At 37.8% G+C, this 20,339-nt stretch overlaps 1 protein-coding gene across 1 annotated transcript in view; it reads left to right on the forward strand.

The window, feature by feature from the left end:
- The window catches only part of Anks1b (ankyrin repeat and sterile alpha motif domain containing 1B), an 878,091-nt gene that overhangs the window by 126,851 nt on the left and 730,901 nt on the right, over positions 1 to 20,339 (forward strand). The window contains exons 5-8 of the mRNA XM_051206268.1: positions 6,302 to 6,377; positions 7,971 to 8,072; positions 10,756 to 10,869; positions 12,775 to 12,941. Coding sequence (XP_051062225.1) covers positions 6,302 to 6,377; positions 7,971 to 8,072; positions 10,756 to 10,869; positions 12,775 to 12,941 — 459 coding nt within the window. The remainder of the gene's footprint in view (positions 1 to 6,301; positions 6,378 to 7,970; positions 8,073 to 10,755; positions 10,870 to 12,774; positions 12,942 to 20,339) is intronic.

A 20,339-nucleotide genomic window follows, 5' to 3' on the forward strand; every position in this document is an offset into this window, starting at 1 on the left:
AGACTTTAGTAGGTTTTCCAGTGACTGTGTAATGTGAAAATCTCTTAAAAGTCAAGGTGACCTAAAACTTAAGGTCCTGTCAGTAGCATAGAGGAGACATGTTTTAGTAATTCCTTCTCCTTAGTGGTTTGCATGTAAAATATGCAAAGAGTAGCCAGTTCGTATTGTAGTAGGCATAGGAGGACCAGCCGTGTCGTCTCTCACCTTCTCATCCTGTGAGTCCCGCTCCGGTCCTCCTCTCCTCACATCACTGTCCCATGCTCTTTGTCTGCTTATCACTGTGTTGATCTCATGCAGTCTCTTAGCTCCAATGACATAGTTATCTGATGACTACCAGACTTCTCTCTCTCTCTCTCCTCCTCCTCTCTCCCTCCCTCTCTCCTTCCCTCCCTCCCTCCCTTTTTGCCCCTGATTCACTCTGAACTCTAAATTAGTGTGTACAATTACCTCCTGGATATATTATTGGATGGCGAATGAACATCCCGAACACAGCATTTCCCAATCTGAACGTTTAGCTTTTATACCGGTTTCTCTCTAAGCCTGCCAAGTGCCTGCTCATTCCTGTTTGAGCAAATGCCAGTTTCTCCTAGTGTCCCCAAACTTTGGACTTCGTTCATGCTTTGCTTTCCACAGAGCAAATCCTACAGGCTCTGAGGTTAAACTGTGTTCAGAATGGAACGTCACATTTAACAGTCCCTACCATAGTATCACCTTAGCTCATGTCCTTACCATCTCCCACTTCCTGTGTTTCTCTGATCCCCCTTGACTTTCTTCATTGTTTAAATTCTTTGACAAAATACGATAAGCTGAGTGTCTTAAATAAGAGAAAATTTCCCCCACAGGTTACCAGGTCTAGGATGACAATCTTAGCCAGTCTAGTTCTTGGTGAGCAATCTCCTCCTGTTTTGTTAATTTCTTCCTTCCTGTGACCTTTCTTCCTTGTACAAATGGAGAGGGAGTTCTCGGATGCCATCATCAGACACTCGTAACATCAGATTAGCACTCTACTCTTAAGATTTAACTGCTCCCTTAAAAGCCTTGTGTTCCACAGGATGGGTTACATTTTTACACCTGGATTTGGGGAGACATAAATGTTGATTCTGTGACAGATTCTCTTCATTCTAATTTCATCATAGTAGCTAGAAATGACCCCATTCCATGCAGTCAGGTCACTTCGCTCGTCTATTCCAAAACCACCTTTGTCTTTCCGTCTTAGCACAAAAGGCAATGTTCCTCATGTGGTGGCCACAGTCTCATAGGATTTGGTATTGCAAAGGAAACAATTTGGTTGCGGTTTGTTTGTAATTTAGTTTGAAGGGCAAGGGGAAGCTCTTAATCACTTAATTGAGATTTACCCTGTGGGGGAATGGTTACGGAAAATTGAAAGATGGAACCATGGGATAGATAGTTACAAAAGAAAAAAGTACAGGAAGAGAAAAACCTCAGTAAAGACTAGTTAATGGAAAAGCTCACTGTAAGGTGGTTATTGGAGGGATACCGGCAGCATAACTTCACACAGTTGTGTGTTGACTAGTTGTTCACGGAGTTCTTGCTGAGTACCAGGTGTTGCCTGCCAGCTGTCAAGGTAACAGCAGGGAGAAAACTAGACAGGGACTTCCAGCCAGAAGGAAGGGGACTTTTGACAAAGCGGAGTAACGAGCAGTAAGGTGTTGGCTGGAAGTGGAAGTAGTATCAGGTTCACAGGAAGTTTCTTTGGTTTTGTTTTGTTTTGGATAGTGGAAAGGTGCATGTGTTTATGGAGAGTGGAAGGATCTGATGAAGAGACTGAGGCTGAAGATGCAGGAGAAATGGTGAAGACCCCTGATGAGCAAAAGTCAAGAAGATACAGAGAGCAATGAAGAGCGCAGAGGCAGGGTTAGCTTTACTGGGGAGAAAGGAGGCTCCCTTTGAGACAGAGGACAGGTAAAGACAGAAGCTGATAGTCCCTAAACAGGAGCAGGTGTTCATTTCCCTTTTGAATGGGAGGAGTATTAATTTTTGAATCATTTGAATGTTTGCTGTATTCCAGTTTTGCTAGCCCCTACCTAGCTTAAGCAATCTTTTTAATGTTAACTGTTCTTCACATGCATGGCTACATCTTTTATCATTTGACCCTCTTCTGTAGACACATTCTCATCTGATGGTAGTCATGATGTCAGTACATTATAGATGTATGTTCAGCCAGAACTCTAACCTGCATGCAAGCAAGGATGGCTGTGAATGCAGCTCAACACGAAATCCTAAACTCCCTGAAAACATTATGAGTTGTTTGTTTTTGTTTTGACTTTTATTAATAATTTGATTATGAAGTTCTGAAAGTGTGAAATTTGTAGATGATAATGTCACTTTGCAGTGTCAGAAGGATGATTACATCTGTTGAACACAAAAAGCTACTGCCTTCTGCTCATTAAAATGCTACGTTTGCTCACAAGGACTAGGGTGTTCTTACCTTTGCAATATAATAACATGTCATGCCAATAACCAAGGTACCAGGGATTTTTAATTCTGGCGTTAAATGGCTATTGTTCTAGTAGTGTATTCTTGCTGTCCGCCAAAGTTCTACTTACCCATTGGCTATTAGTTCTTACAGTTTCCATGAGTCTTGCTTCTTACAATTCTTACCTGTACATTTTTTTTTTTCTTTCTGCTGATCATTACCACCTCCATGCTATCTTCTTATCACCGTTGTCCTCTATTGTTTCCTAAAATCAAGACCTGGTCTTCCTTTATTTGATCTCCTTTGGAGGCCTCAGGAGGTTATGGTTGAAATGTTAGATTTGGAGGAGACCCAGTTAGCCAAGCTCTGATGTGCGTATACACCTTTTCTACATGCTATTTTCCTGTTTCCCCATCCCAGCACCCATGTACTGCTATCCCCTTTTCCTGAGCTCCTCTCTCACCACAACCCGTGTTTACTTTCTGTTTTCCTGTAGTTATTACTCATAACTAAGGGTTCGGAATTAGGGTCCACAAATAAGACAGCACATGTGTGACATTTGCTTTTCAGGATTACCTTATTCAGTATAATGTTTCATTCATTTACCTGAAAATTTAATTCTTTTGGTAGTAGAATAGGATTCTGTTTTTGTAGTACACTTTTATGGTGAAATTAGTACAGTTATTTTGAAATGAGTCATACCTTTAAAAAGAAAAAGGCAAGTTGGCAAGTTGGCATCTAAAAATAAAATTGTAGTAAAGATCTTTGCACTTAGGGCAACCTTGGACTTAGACCAACCCTATCTTAACAGATTTTTTTTTTTTTGTTTGTTTTTTACAAGATGGGATCTCTCTGCGTAGACTGGGCTGCTCTGGAATTCGCTTTGTAGGCCGAGCTGACCTTGAACTTACAGAGATCCACTTGCTTTCAACTCCCAAGTGCTAGGATTAAAGGCGTGTACCATCAACCAGCTGGCAACAGTTCTTTATATCAGAGAAGATAATAAGTCAAGCTTAGATCTGGAGAAGTTGATCCAGGGTTACAGCGCTGGGTCCAGTTGCTATAAGATATATGAGATAATCAGTGTACTAGGGGAATCATGCATTTTGGTTCATGGCTGCAAAGATTTCTTGTTTATTTACCTGTTGCCTTGGGTCTATGGTAAGGCCCCACACCATAGTGAGAACCACAGGAAAATGATGATCACCGCATGGTGACTAGTTTCCCAGAAAGAGAAACATGGTTGGGGTGATGGCTCACCGTGAAACGTGTTTGCGGTGTAAGCATGGAGATGTGCGTTTAGACGCATATCATATACTTAAAACATGGCCCTTTGTGTTTGCAACCTCAGAGCTGGCAGGTGGAGGCAGGCGGATCTTGGGGGGCTGCTGGCCTGCCAGTTTAACTGAAATTGTGAGCTTCATGTTCAGTGAGAGACCGGATCATGAAAAAACCAGGGTGGAAAAGTAATTGAGGAAGGCATCCCAGCGTCAACCTCTGCCCCCGGTATGTGCCCGTGTACCCTTCCCACACAAGAAATCTCTTTTAGTCCCTTTTTTTTTTAAATGAAAAAGAGGCCCCACAATATCCGTCAAGCACATTCTTCTTAGGCCCCACTTCTTAAAGGTCCATTCATCAAGTGACCAAATCTTTAACACATGGCCTTTGAGAAACATTCAATACCCAGACCATAACACGCAGATTAAAGTGGACTCTTATTATCAACTTTCAAGAAAATGGGAAAAATGTCTCTGTCCACACAGAAATATTTCTTAAAGAGTTGAAACTGTTTCTACAGTTTGTACTTCCTTCAGTACAAAACTGTATATTTATGAACTGTTTTTTATCTCCATTTTTATATCACCTATAATAGCAGTCACATTATAATTCAGAGAATTTGAGTCATACCCTTTTGAAGATTGCACAGATCTCATTGATATTCAATGTTCCCTAAGTCTTTTTCCCAATAGGCTTATTTTAGGTTGTTTTAACTACACAGTACACATTTATTAATGAAAGAAACCTTCGTATTTATGTTGCTATAGTGATATTGTGTTTCAAATTGAGGTTGTGACATCAGCTTTGTGGTTACATCATGATGCAGGAGGACAAATTTGCCAGATCATCATTATTTACACCAAACACTGGGGTTTTAGCAGGCATTCATTAGCTTCTTAAGAGAGGAAGAAAAATCTAAACAGAGGACATTTGTCTAGCCTAAAAATTCCCTTCTCTGAAATCTTTCCTGAATTTCCTCAGGAAGAATACAATACTGAAAAACAGAGAGATGTTTACCTTTCCATGAGCCTATGGTTGATTGTGGAAGCAAAACTGTAATGTGTTATTATAAACGCTACAGGAAGAAAATACATCTGGATGCGAATGAAGTAAACAGGAAAACCATAGATTTCAGGGGCAACCAACAGTTCCCTTAGCGAAATTATGTTAAGCTAAGATTCTGAATGTGGTTGATGGTTCTCAGAGTATGCTCTTTTAGTCTCTAGGCATCATGGGAACCTGTTAGAAACTGGGATTCATGGACCTCAACTCTGGCACTGAAGTGGAAGGTGGGATTGGGGTCAGGAAGGCTAATGACTTGTTTCTTCCTCTGCGCCTGCTTCACACTCCCTCCCTCCCTCCCTCCCTCCCTCCCTTCCTCCCTCCCTCCCTCCCTCCCTCCCTCCCTCCCTTCCTTCCTCCCTCCCTCCCTTCCTTTCTTTATGTTCCTGCCTTTCTTCTATTTTTCCTTCATTATTATTTTATGTATATGAGTATTTTGCTTGTATTTGTGTCTGTAGACCATGTATGTGTCTTGTGCCTCAGGAGGGCAGAAGAGGATGTCCGATGTCCTGGAAATGGAATCCCAAGGGCTGAGAGCTGCCATGACAGTACTAGGAATCGAACCTGGGTTATCTGGCAGAGTAGTCAGTGTTCTTCGCTCAATCAGCCGTCATCTTTTCACTCCCATTGTCTGGCTTTGTTTTTTATTTTTTTTAGTTTTTAGATGAGATTGAAGGTCATATTGTGTTACTGTGTGTCCCAACCTGGCCTTGAGCTCACAATGTGAGCCTTTGAACTTGAGGTGATTCTTTTCCTCAGTTTCCTAAATGCTGGGAATACAGGGGTGTGTCACTATGCCTGGCTAGAATTGTGTTTTCAAACAGGTCCTCCCAGTGATTATGATTCATGATGACTATTGAATACAAGCAGTTGAGTGTTATCCAAATCTAGAGAAAGTTCCATCTGCCTGTAAAGGAATGGACTTGAGATCCTTGGAGAGAAAAGCAGAGAACAACATTGATAAAGCATAGAGTATGGGTCAACAGGAAGTTTAGGGGTACAGGAGAGAGTGTGCAGAGGAAAATGGAGGTCATCCAGGATTTTAGGGCCACTTCAAACTGTTCAGATTTCATTCATCATAAATGCTTATTTGCATATTTGTCTTCTTGAATGCTTTGGGAATATGCAAGGTCCAGGAGATATTTATGCATTTAGAATTCCCTTTATTCTACTGACATATAATCATGTTTAGATGCCCACTGAGTGAACTCATGGATACTCACAAAAGCCTTGTGCATTAGGCATTTAGGCACTCTTAGCTGGTGCTTGAACACAACTAAGTCAACGAGAAGGTGAGTCATTTCCTTAACACAGCAAAAGTATACAGAAGCAGAGGTGCTCTCCAAACACAGGTCTCTGGACTTTGTTCCTGGAACACCCCCGCCCCCTGCTTCTCTGACAGAGCGCTGAGATTATAGAAAGTCTGTACGACTGTCCAGCTGCTTGCACATCTGTGGGAATTCCAAATGCAGCTATGCTTTTTCCTTTTTTTTTTTTTCTTTTTCTTTTTTTTTTCTTTTTCAGACAGAAAAGGGGAGTGCTCTTCACGAAGCGGCTTTGTTTGGGAAGGTGGATGTGGTGCGAGTCCTGTTAGAAACAGGTAGGTATCACGGTTCTCCACGGAGTATGTCCTGCCAGGTACTATGGCTTATTTAGCGTTAGCTGAAGGAAAATGGTGGCTTTCTTCACAAAGGATCCTTTCCTCCACATCGCAGAGAGGCAGATGGAGAATTCTCACACCATGGAGAATTGACTTTGATGTTTAGATAAGGTGGTGCAAACATTCAAGTGAACTGAAGAAACTACCAAGAGGAGAAGGAAGAGCTCTGCTTTGGCAAGAAGGAGAGCCTGCCCCTAGGAGTTATGGCAGCTGTGTGGTGTCTTGGTGTTTTACATTGCGACCCTACATGGAGATTTGAGTCCCTTCTCCTTAAGGCAAATTCTCCTTCTGGCTCCTCCTTGGCTGAGTGGCTATTCATTTGCTATAGGAGCTTAATTTTAAAAGGCCTCACCCTCCCAAGGGATTGATATGTAAAATAAGATTGTTTTTAATTTAAATAAAATTTATAAAAATAATTAAAAAGGAACAATTTAGAGGGAATATTTTGAAGAAAAAAATGAAGTAGGCTTACTTATTTTCTATGTATATTCTGACTGAAATGAGATAAGTTGAAATTGAAGTCAGATTTTTGAGAATCTGAAGATATGAGTACAATGTATTACTCTACAGAGATGATGTAAGCCGTGTTCTATAGTGCAGTGTATTTGATTGACTCTGTAAAAGAAAAACATGTCATGCTGTTAACCTATTTTCCCAGTGTTACATTTTCATGTTGGCATGCAGCATATTGATAGAATAAATGACCTAAGACTACCAATTAAATACATCACACCGATATACTCTGACATAAATTTAAGCAAGTATAATAATGTTATGGTGAGCCAACATCTGGGATAAAATCCTATACACTGGCTTTATTTGCAGTCAGGTAATTGGAAAGTTCATAAACTGTATTAGAGTGGTGGAAACTAATTGCTCCATTAAAATTAATTCTTTAGTGTGACACATAATTTTGTAACTAAAATAACAACAGAACTGTCTCAGCCACACAGTTCAGTAGGTTTGCTTAAATAGCTTAAGAATGTGGCTGCCACTGAAGACAATCTGAAAGAAATTAGTGTCAGGAGTATCTGGAGGCACGGTATTTAGATACTTGAAATAATTATACCTTTCCAGATTTGTTAACATTGAATATTGTGAGTGTTCTTACATTAGACTATGTGTGATTATCATTTATTAAAATTTTAAAATTGAATTGTACAGAATATACAAATCACCTTGCCATTCCACTTTAAGATTTCAGGTTATAAGTTAGAAATACTTTTCACTTTGATAGTGTTCTATTTATTTAGTTTACTAGTTACCATCCAATAGGGACTCTGGGGTCCTGAAAAGCAATCTTTATAATTGTGTCAGAGAACACTATGAGTTGATGACTTATCAAGAACGTTCTATGTTTTTAGCAGCATTAGACCCCTGCCTTCTCTCTTGTTAAAATCTTATGTGTGTAACTTAGTTTTTAAGCCACCTTCAGTGCTTGGCCTATATGCGTATGAAATTAGAACAGTTACATATTGGCAGTATCATCTGAGGACACTCCAGTGGCACATCTAGTTTTTCTTTTTCCTTCAGGAATTGATGCCAACATAAAGGACAGTTTAGGTAGAACTGTCTTAGACATTCTGAAAGAACATCCATCTCAGAAGTCTCTCCAGATTGCAACACTCTTGCAAGGTAAGCAATATTGAGTGATGGATGATTTTGCCTTACAGCCAAGATTAAATTGAAGCTGTTGTAATTTATATTTGGTTTAGTGCTGAATTTTGAATTAGCTCATTATTTGCATATTTTCCTAGCATATTTTAAGATAAATAATAATTCATTTAAATGTTTTACTTCTGCGTTTATTCAGGACTGAGAAGGTTATTTATTTGCTACTTGATATAAAAATGTTTAAAAAAATTCATGTAGTAAATATGGATTGTGACAGCTTGGAGTTAATAGGCTATATAAATGGGTAATGACCAAATAGCTTTTCTTTGAATAATGCCTTAAGATTTTTTTCAGAGATTTTTTTTTTTATAGTTTGTCTGATTTTTGTGACTATGAAGTAGCTAAGTACCATTCACTTGCACAGGAGGGACACTGGAGATCTGACAGATGCTTTTGCCCATATTTCTACCCTGTGCTAAGTTGCAGAGATAGGATATGCATGCTGAATTGACAACAACCAAAAGTGTAGCTGGCGGAAAGAATGCCAGTGATTTCTTATGCATGTAGATTGGCCACAGTGCAATGGTGGAGAGAGGCAAGACAGCTTCATTCACCACATTTGGGAAACCGAAGAACAGCACTGTTTTGTAAGAAAATGTGTGAATTAAAACCAGGTGGGGATGTAAAAATGTAGATACAGGGGTTGATGAAAGCCAAATGGGTATATAGAGTAAATGGTCACTAGGTTCCTTTCTCAACTGATTTCTAGAACTTTCCCAGGAAGTTTAGGCCCCTATAATGTTGTTGTCAGTAGAGAAGTCAGAACACCTAGAGTATGACTTTTCATATTAATTCTAACTAAATCAAGTTGAATGAAAGCTAAAAAGAAATATGACACACCTTGTTTTGATCTACCTGCCGCCCTCAAGAACTTACATTTCAGGTTAGACTTTTGCCTTCAACTGAACTTTAAAAAAACCTTGATGTTTGTGTATATTATATCTTTTGGAGGAAGTAAAATAAAATTTTCTTCCTAAAAGGGGGCAAGACATAATTTTAGAATTTTCAAACATATTACACTAGTTCAATGTGATAAAGCTGTTTTGTAGGAACAAACTGTCTTCTTCCTTAAAGGCCAAGGTTCATTAAGTGTCAGTTTGCATTGGGGCATACTAGGTCATCTTTGAATATTTTCTCTCATTGGAAAATATCTGATAGTCTTTCCTTTCTTGGATGTCATCGGTACTGAAATAAAGCCAATTTATCACTGACTTTACCAATTATAAATTACCAGTTTGTAGTTACAAATTATAACTTTTTATAAAAATGCTATTCAATTTACATAGTTACTGCATGCTCCAGAATTGTTCAGGATACAATTCTGCAGCTTGCTTTCTTTCCCTAATAGAATTTGCCTTGTAGAATTATTTTTTGATCTAAAGTGTCTTAATGGTGTGGAGGCTGACATAAGACACACATTTCCACACATAGATTCTTATGAAGCAGATAGTTTCTGGATAAAGAATACAAGCAAAGTTTCCCAGTGGGAGATCTGATTTCATTCATTAGAAGACTAAAAACCAGCCCTACACAGGCTGAATACTGCGTAGGTATATTTTCTTTAGGTCACATATATTTTACGAGCACTGTTTCCATAGGAACAAAATTACCTGTCAGCCTTTTTTTAAAAATCCAGAATTGTAGATAAACCTTCAGAATTTTGGCTTTCATGTAAAATGCAGGCTTCGATCTTATGTAAGTGCTGAACTTTTAGATGGAGCACCTGCCATTAAATATATCTGGCACATGCTCTGTGCTTCCTGTGATATTCAGGCAAATATTCTTTGACATTCATCCCTGTTTCCAGTGTAGTTTTCTTTATAATTGAGACAAAAGTGACATGTTTTCATGTCCCTTGTCTGTCTGTCTTTACTATTTATTAGTGGAACAAATTAATAACATTTCTCTTTTAAGTTGTCATCTTTAAAACTGAGGTAGAGCTGGGTGTGGTGGTGCGTGCCTGTAGTCTCAGAACTCATGAAGCTAAATCAGAAGGGTCACAAGTTCAAGGTTAGCCTGGGCTATATAATGAGTCTCTGTCTCAATTCTCAAATACAACAGAACCCCACCAATACAAACTGAGCTAGCAATAGTGAAAGTATCAGTTTTGTAATAATTAAATAGGTTAGCATATTAAGTATTTAGAATTAGGCTGTTGTTATTATGTCTTTATAGAAAGAGGAAAAGCAAAATACAACTTGAATGCAGGGCATTATTTTAAGAGTACTAGGAATGAGTATTTGTTCTGTATATAAATAATATTTAGTGAGGATATTATGCTTATCTTTCAAGCCCCAAGGCATACCACTATTATATTCACTTCTGTTACACAACTGGCTGTATTTATCTGAGTTGAACATCTCTATTTTAGTGACAACATCTATTTGAAGCATCTTTTGAAGAACTTTAAATTGTCAAACAGAAAATATTTAACAACATCAAGAGACACTTATGTCTCTAACAGGCATGTTTATCTTTAAGGAAATACAATGTTTGTACTTAATTGTTTTATTAAGCCAACAACTTCTCTTGAAGGTCTTTGGGTTTATTTAATTTTCATTTTACTTTTTTTAAACTTGTGATAGCTATTGATTTTTAACACACATGAATCCAAGTGTCTAACCTCAGAAATTTATATTCACAGAATATTTAGAAGGTGTAGGGAGGTCGGCAGTCCTGGAAGAGCATGCTCAGGAGGATACAACACAAGAGACACACCTTCCGCCTCCTGCCGAGTCTCCTTCCCAAAAGACTAAAAGTGAGTATCTGATTAAAGCCCATGAAGCAGCTATACCAGACTTCTCTGGTCAAATCTGTCAAAGTGCATAAGTTGGGTTTACATCAGTAGAAATTTCAAATCTAGTTATTTTGGCTTAGACTTTGAATTTTGTGTATTTATTTAGTCAACATTTATAGGGTTTCTGCTGCTTATTTGAGATTGCTCATGGCACTGACATAAGGGATTACTTGCGGTTCTGACATAAGGATTGCTCATGGCACTAACATAGGGATGACATATGATATAGGTCAGTGAGCAAAGTAGTTAGCAATCCCTGCTAAAATAAAACTTTTAGGAGCAGACATGATTATTTTCATAAATGTATTTTCTCTTGCTTTATTGAGGCATATTTAACAAATAATCATTTTATGTTTGTAGCATATAATGTGAAGAAGTATCACACACACTGTAAATTTATTGTCACACACAAACTAATTAACAAATGTATCACTTTGTTTAATCACAATCACAACTTTTTGGTGGTGAAAACAATATCAAATATCTTGGGGGAATTCAAGGATACAATACAGTTATTTTTCCATATCCTCTTCACTATCCATTAGATTTCCCCAGTTTATTCATTCTCTCCTAACTGAAACTGGGAATGCTTTAATCAGTCTATCTAACGGGTTCCTTCCCTCTGCAGCCCCTGGTAACCACTATTCTACTGTCTGCCTTTACACGTTAACCTTTATGTGTTTCACACATGTGAGATTTTGCTGTATTTGTTTATTTCAGCCTCATTTTTGTTGAGCAACATGACTTTCATCAGTGTTTCTTGAAGGAAAGATGCCCTTCTTTTATGTGTTCATAGTGGCCTATTAACTATTTGTATTTTTCCCTATCCATCTCTCCAATAATGGACACTTAATTTCCTCATATTTTAGCCATCCTAAACAGGGTTTCAGTTAAAATGTGGCTACATCTATTTCTCTTAAAGACGTTGGCTTCATTTACTTGCAGTACACATTAAAAGTAGGATTGCTAGTATTGAAGAACACTCACGTCATTTTCTACAACGGGTCACAAGTCCTACAACAGTGTACTAGGTTTCCCTTCCCCAAAGCCTCACCAACACCTGCTCTCTTCCATCATTCCCTAGTAGCCACGAGATATAAGATCTTTTTGTGGTGTTAATTCCTAGTCGGTTGATTATCAGTGGACATCTTTTTTTTTGTATTCCTTTTTTGGAAAAATACAGACTTAGGTGTTTAGCCTATTTGTCAACTTGCAGTTGTGTGACAGGTGATAAAATTGTCTATTCCTTGGTTTCTCCCTTTTTCTCATGTATCACAGTTCTGACTACCTACACATATACCTATTTGAAGAAGTTAATACTATTTCTGTTCATTGAAAATAGGAAAGAAGTTTTTGACATTATTTTAAACTTGCTAATGACTCATTGAATTCTGTCAGTGAAGTAGAAGGTCAATAAAAATGAAAAAAAAATTAATCCATGTGACTGTCAGTGGTCAAGCTCTGGCATAGTTTGTGTGAGACCCTGAGTTCAATCCCCATCCTGCCTCAAAAGAAATAAGTCAGGTCCTATAATAAATAAAGCTATAGAAACTAGTTACTACTTCTAATTAAACTTTCAATGTTGATTTCCATTTGGACAAAGAATAGCTATGGTCAAAATTGGAGCCTACTCTGTTAGCATGTCTGTGTTAATTACGTTCTTTTGTGTTATATATGCAGTTATATATTATGTGAGTATGTAAATATACAAATATGTTAATTATGCTTAATACCTTGCCTTTGCAAGGTTCTTGCTGTGTTTTGTCTTCTGTCAACGTATTAGTCTGCCTCATTTATATTATTTAACATTACACTGTAGTAATGGTATTTCTTGCAACATCTGAAAAAATAATTGTTTCCTCCTAGGTGAAACTGTTGCTGGGGAACTGTCAAAGCTCCTGGATGAAATAAAACTCTGTCAAGAAAAGGATTATTCCTTTGAAGATTTGTGCCATACAATTTCAGACCACTACTTAGATAATTTGAGCAGGATTTCAGAAGAAGAACTTGGGAAAAATGGAAGCCAGAGTGTAGTAAGTAAGGGGGTGGGGAGGATGAAGACATTGCGTCTGTCTTCCCAGCCCAGTGCATGCCACCATGGCATGGGGGTTGCTGATTTATTAGGTTATCAGATTCATCAACGATTAAATGTCAGTGTCCCTGTTAGCCTTTCTCTGCTGTTCACTGGCTTGTCACTCTGCAGTATGTACAGGGGAAGGAGGATGCTGGGGGATGGACTGAGGGCGCAGCCCGGTGCTAATGGGTTGTGATAGTGTCGTTGTTGTTAGACCTCCCTTTGTGACATGGGTGCTGCAGTTTCTCTGAACATGGATATCTAATTTAACTGAGCATAGCTGTTTTGACTCCTGAAGAAGAAACATTTCTTTTGCCTGTCCTCCCCACATTCTCTGTAATTCTTCCTTAAGAACAAAGGGCCAAATCACACGAATAATTCTTCAGTTACTCCAACAATCGTGGTGGGACAGCTCAACTTACATGTTTCCAAAACTTTAGATGTCCAGGGAATCTCACCTGTGTCCTGAGAATCTAAAGTATGAGTTAGATATTCTTGTTATTGTGGGTTTTCATACCAAGAGTAGCAAGAAGAATTGTAATTAGTCGGTTTTAAATTCTGGTTTGTGAGTCTACTTTTGATGTGCGAAGGAATGATTCCTAGTACATAGAGGATTTGAGGGAACAGATTGTTTTGATTATAAACTCTTCACTTTTAAGACCTGATATGTTAGAGCAGGGTTGCACTTTACTCGAGTGTGTATAATAGAGTACACTGTGATAAAAATGTCATATTATTATTTTAAAAATTCAAAACAATGCTAAGTATGGTACCTGTCCATTTTGGGAACATGCATTTCATTTAGTTCCTTAAAGTGCGGTGTGACACTGTTTCTCTGCAAAGAGCCTGCTGACCTAGTTCAATGGCTAAACTTACTTCCAAGCCCGACTTTGGTGACTGTCCCTTTTTTCTTTTGTGCTGCTGTCACATTATTGCCCCATCCTCCAGTCCGTCATGGACAACTCGAATAATTATATATGCTTCACACCAAAAGCTTATAGGTTTTATAAAATGAAAATCTTCTATTAGTGAGATATTTATATTAGGCAGCATAAAACTCCCTTTAAAAGTCTAAAACTATCTGCAATGTACAGACTATTGTAGCTCAACATCTTCTGGAAAGCCACTTAAAACTTTAAACATAGTTGTACCACATGACTAATATATGATGCCTGGAAATTCATTTCCTTCCATAAAGCTTTCTATCAGTGGGCAAATTCAAGGTTCCTCTTTCCGAACCCACAGACGCCCACAAAGCCCTAATGTTCTAGGTCAATTTCTAAAGATTTTTGTAAATATGTTTGTAAACTAACATTGCTAGTGTGTTGGTGTACACACACACACACACACACACACACACACACACACACACACACACACACACACCCTATCCTAGTGCTACATATGTAAACCAAGAGAGATTTCCTTCACAAGAAATCAAGAAATTCAGAGTTAGGAAAATAGACAAAGTAAAGCAGAAACTCTACTTGGTTTTTGTTTCTTTGTTTGTTTGTTTTTCTCTGCACCTTGTGTGCACTGGGGTCTGTATTCTGCTTGGAGAGTGTGATATTAGCTTATACATTTTAGGGAATAATGACAGGGCCTCTTGGCGCACATACGTTTGGGAAAAGGTAGCTGTTTTGTTTCATTAACTGACCACTGCATTGTGGTCGTGGCAAGGGAGAAAATAATGCTCAGTGCTCACAGGTTGAATTTAAGTCTTTCCAAGTTTGGCCCAGATATTCCTATGCCCTTAGTTCTAGCGGCAAATAATATAATAGTATTCTTTGAAACTACTGTCATATAAAAATACCAAAGGTTAAGTGAGGTAGAATAGCGGAAAGTATACATATGAGCAAGTAATTCCATTTATTTGTAACAGAATTTACCAAGGGGACGGATGAGGAATAAGATTAAAAGGATGAATGATGTTAGGCGGCAGGTGGTTCAAATGTCAGGCTAAGCATTGTGGGATTTATTCTTTAGGAAATGAGAAAGACATAAAGGATTGATGTATGCAGATAGAAGACATTATTGGAACTGATCTTTCTGAAGATAATTCTGACAGAAGCATCCCTGAATGTTTAAAATCCAACTGCATTGACCTCCTCTATAGCCTACATTTTATTTGTGTTCATTCTGTTCTGTCTAATATTTGTTTCCATTTGTCGAAGTGTTTTTCCTCAAGTATTGCTATGAATTGTTCCCTCATTATACAAACAGCTTAGTAAATTGCTTTTAGGTTGTCTAATATAGGCAATCATTGCCATGTTTAAAGTTATAGGTGTATAGATTCAATATGTAAGACTGTAGTTGACTTCAAAGAGTTCAAAATGCCCTTCCCAAGGAGACTTCAGTCACTGTTTGTAGACAAGACTAACATATAAACAAATATGTTTGAGTTTATACTTAACAGGTGTTTGTTATCTCTTATTCTAATGGTCATGTGATTTAAAAGACTACTAAACAAGCCTAACTGTGGAATTATAAATTTATGATATGGCTTAGCTGGCATGTGCCATACTGAGGATTTAAACTAAGAACTGGTATTTTCCACTCTTAGCTGTATTTCTTATCATAAGTTACCCAGTGGCCAAAGAAACTCTAAAAAACGGTGTTCACCGAAGGCTTCCTGGGTGTAGGTTAAGACTAAAATTGTTTCCAGAGAAAAGGGAGATGGACATGCTTTGCACTTGTCTTGAATAAAGCAGGGATGTATACAGCCTGAAGAAATAGTGTGTAAAAGCAGACAGAGGTCAGAATCCATGTGTAACTTTGAAAGAGCGGTTTGCCATGATGGAGATAAAAGTTAGGTGAATAATGATAAAACCTCGTAGACTCTGTTATTTCTCCCATTTTGCAGATGAGGGAGTGAAGGCTTGGAAAGTTTTGATATTTTCCCCCAGGCTCACATGGCTGGAATACCTAGGCTCAGCTGCTGGCTCTGAAGTTGAGTCCTATTGCATTTCACTCCTGGTATCATCATAGAACAAAGGCAGAGCAGGAGAATAAACTCCAGGGGAGTTCCTTGATGGTTTGGAAGGTTAAAGGTGGCAGGTTGTTGGGTATTCTGAGGATAGACTGTGATTCTCACCAATGGTTTTGCCTTAGAGTAACGACGAATGGTTTTAAAAAATAAGGGCTGATATGTCCTTAGCTCCTAAGTCAGAATCACCGAGGGAGCAGATATGATGGTTTGCATCTGTTAATGCCAGCATTTAGGATGCTGAAGCAAGAGAACCCCAAGTTCAAGCCATGTGGGACTATATAGCAACCCGAGGCCAGCCCTGGCTACATAGTAAGAAAGAAAAAAATCTTGGTTTCTCTGACCAGTTTTTTTTTAAAGCCTCCTACATTATTTTAACAAGTATATAGTTGATCTAGTGAAACAAAATCCTGCCAGGACCATTATAAGCTAGTTCCAGCCTAACATGAGGGCAGAGCTTAGGTACCAATAGCACCACACAATCAAAACATTTTTTTTTCTTTGTGAGCTGGGACAAATCTTGTAGAGCATGTTGTGGCTAACTTACTTCTTTAATCTCTAACATGTTCATTTTTGTTTTAGTACTAGAACTAGGGGATATCTTGGCTTTGCCTCTTAAGTTACTACACACTGTGTAGCTTGAAGAAAAACAAATTTCTCCCAGCTCTGGAGGCTGCAGGCAAAACGGGCATCTGCTAGGAGCCCGCCCCCTGGTTTGTGGGTGCCTGTCTTTGTCTCCTTACTTTGTCTCCTTACTGTTTCCCCACATGGCTGAGGGCAGAGAGAAAAAGCAGGCTCTCAGTTGGCTTTGCATGGAGGTATTATTCCACCATGGACGGCTATGTGCTTATCACCTGGGTACCTCCCAGAGTCCCTTGCTTTACTCTTAGAGGGGATTGGTGTATCAGTATGTGTATCTGGAAAAGACAGAGACTTTCTTATCATGAAAGAAAATTCAAACCATACTCCGACAGCAGTCCAAACTCACAATTATTTTTTCACTTTATCAAAGCTTTAAATATAGAAAACCATTTTTGTGATTTATTTTTCTAGTGATATGATGAGCAACCAGTTTGAATGCCATTTGGTTTTAGATGTTCCCAAGTATCTGACTTGTTCATTTGAGTACTATGCATAATTTCAAAAGTAAATTGAAAGGAAAATATGTTTTGTAGCTTCATATCAGTCATAAATGTATTTTACATATTAGTAATGTAGCTTGAACTCTATTATAGCTCTTTTCCTCAGTTCAGTACAGCTTTTATTTTTTATTTCCTATTTTCTTCCAATAGAGGGCACTCTGATTCAGGAATTTGACACAAAACCAGCTATCTTATATAAGACTTTTTTTTTTTTTTTAAACAGAGATGTTTTATTTTATTCAAATAATTTTACTATTATAAATGAATTAAAACTTAATTCCTTATTATTATTAACCTAGAGGTTTTATATTTAATTTAAAGGCTAGTTCAAGTTAAAATTTGCCTTGCCTACATTTTAATTCAAAAGTTAATCTTTTCTGAATGCTCTTATAATATGCATATAAGACCATTTTCCAAGTTGAATCAGAACATTATATAATCTAGGATAGGAATTTTGAAGAAGTATTTTAATGTTCTTTATCAACTCATGAAGTTTGCTTTCATAGGATTATAAAATGATCTAAAATTTCTATTGTCTTCATTTATTTTGTTAAGGTAATTTTCTTCATTTATATAAACAATATGCATATTTTAAAAATTTGAACGTGCCAGGCTGTAGGAATTCTGAAGTAATATGAAAGTTACAGCAGATTGAATCAGGAAATCATTTCTCTTTGATTTAAACAGAAAAATCACTATTGTCTTATTAGCCTATTTAGAAGAAATAGATAAGATAGTTGAGGGAAGAGATGTTTTATTCTTTTTTTCTCTAAGGGAAAATCTGGACACAGTAGCATCCAGTGCTCGCTCTCTGTTCAGGCATGTGCCAGTATGATCTGTATAATGTTATTCATTGGTACCCAATAGCTCTATTGTTTCACTTGCTTCAATTTCATATTAGATTCTGAAGTGTGCCCTATTTTATTATCTTCAATGGTAACATAGATTGTGACCAGCAGAACATTTCTAACTACAACTCAGATCTTTATGCTTGAAAAAGTTTGAGAAGTCTGATTCCGAGTTGCCATATATTTAGCCAGTTTGGGTTTTCCTTAATAGGTTTTCTAGGAGTTAAAATACATACAAGCTGGATTCTGTTCTATATTAATAGTCCCCAAATGGTATATCATCAAGCACATATGTGTATTAAATATATAGTGCATGCCAAGAAAAACAAAGAATCAGAATGCTAATTTCCTGTCCCCACTTTTATTGTAGAAAGAACTTTTAAAATCTGTAGTTTTTCTAGGAAGGTATTTGCGAAAAAGAGGTAAATAATAGTCAGTCTTCTGAGCTGCTACCTCATGGTTCTTACCTTTGACAAGCTTTGTTGTTTTCCTTTTGTGTTGTATGCATTGGCATATTGCTTCTAGTAGAGTCTGTGATAGGAGGGTCTGATTAATTCTGCTACCACAGCGTCTTTTTTTTGTGATAAAAAATCTTTCAGCAAAGGGTCACTGAATGAAGACACACGAGGAAAACATGGCAAGTAGAAGAGCTGTTGTTGGTTGTCATTGGTGGAAAACGTCTTTAATTATTTGCAGCATGGGACCCTAGCCATCTTTCTGATGGAGGGATTAGTCTAGCCACACAGGGTATGTGATTGTGAACCATATGGTTAGGAGCCTGCTGTGCTGGTTTATGAGCAGGGAATGACTCGAAATTCCCAAAAGATAATTTCTTCATCAGAAAATATTGTCATCACCTTCTTTTAGCCACATAAAAGAGCAGTCTCACCATCTTTTGTGTTGTTAAAAGTATCTCATACTGATATTTATGTTTTGTAGACCTTTAGCAATTTGGTTCAGACTTTTGAATAGTTGTTTCATGTATTTGAGGTGGGATTTCTCTATTGATGCATCAAATGTTCTGTTCTTGGGTCAGACTTACTCAGTATTTTTCCATGGAAAGCATACAAGTCGTAATCAGGTTTGTACTTCTTAGTAACAACAAATGTGACAAATAGTTTAACTTACATGAAAACTGAATACCGTGGAACTCTTAGCTGACAACAAAGGAATTCACTGAGAGTTATTATAAGCCCATATTTCAGCTCCTGAAATGTCAATAGTATAAACAGAAGATGTGTGAGTAGAGTTGGCACTTCCTTTGGGCCATCAACCAGCTCCCAAATAAACACACAGGGACTTACTAATCATGAATGCTTGGCTTAGGCTTGCCCCATTAGCTCTTTTAACTTGATTTAACCTGTCTCTATTCATCTACATTTTGCCTTGGGGCTTTTTACCTTTCTTTCATTCTGTATGTCTTAATTTCCTGCTTCTTCTGTATCTGCCTGGTTGGCCCCTGGCATTTTTCTGTCTCCCTGTCATCTCTTTTCCTTTTTTCTTTCCCTGAGCCTAATTCCTTCACCTACTTCTGTCTGGACCTCCTCCCTCACTATTGGCCACTCATCTTTTTATTAGGCCAATCAGTTGGCTTAGGCAGTCAAGGTAAAACAGCAAACTATATTTACACAATTAAACAAATGCAACACATGTTTGCATAGTTAAACAAATATTCTGCAACAAGGGAGGTTGGATTTGAGTGAGTAGTTCATGCCAAAGGTTTTGGCCAATGTATTATAAGCCTGATTAAGCATTAGACGACCCCATCTTTCCCTAGTATATTAAAAGTTGACTTTCCCTCATCTTGTCATTGTTACTGTCACCGTCCTGGCCAAGGACTTTCTTCACCTCTTACCTGAGGCTGGGCTTCTTCTCATCCTGTCCACTTACTTTAGTCTTTCCCCATTGTCCCCCACTTTTCCTGAGTGCTGATGCCCAATGAGCATGATATGCCTAAAGTGCAGTTTTAGTTAAGCCTTCTTCTCAAACTGTCCAGTCAAGCAAATGCTTCAAAACTTAGCATTGATCCTTACTGCAATCATGCCTACCTTTAACTGAAGCATGTGAGGCCTGGCTGTTCTAGCATGTGTCTCCACCTTATTGCCTAGGAATATCGTATATAAGCGCAATGTTTCAGTAAGATGCATCACTCTGAATCATGCTTGCCTTTACTTCTGTCCATGTTCACAGTGTTTTATCTATATGTGATTATTTTTCATACCATCCTCACTTATTGAAACTATTCTTCATAATAGTATTTGTGATCCTTTTATATTTAGTTCTAACACTTGGATCAAACATTATGTTTTATTTGTATATTTGTAAAGTGAATTCTGTAATCTTTATTATTATTAGTAAATGAGTCTTCTGTTTTGGTTTTG

The sequence above is a fragment of the Phodopus roborovskii genome, unplaced genomic scaffold, assembly GCF_943737965.1.
Source record: "Phodopus roborovskii unplaced genomic scaffold, PHOROB, whole genome shotgun sequence".
NCBI classification, from domain to species: Eukaryota; Metazoa; Chordata; class Mammalia; order Rodentia; family Cricetidae; genus Phodopus; species Phodopus roborovskii.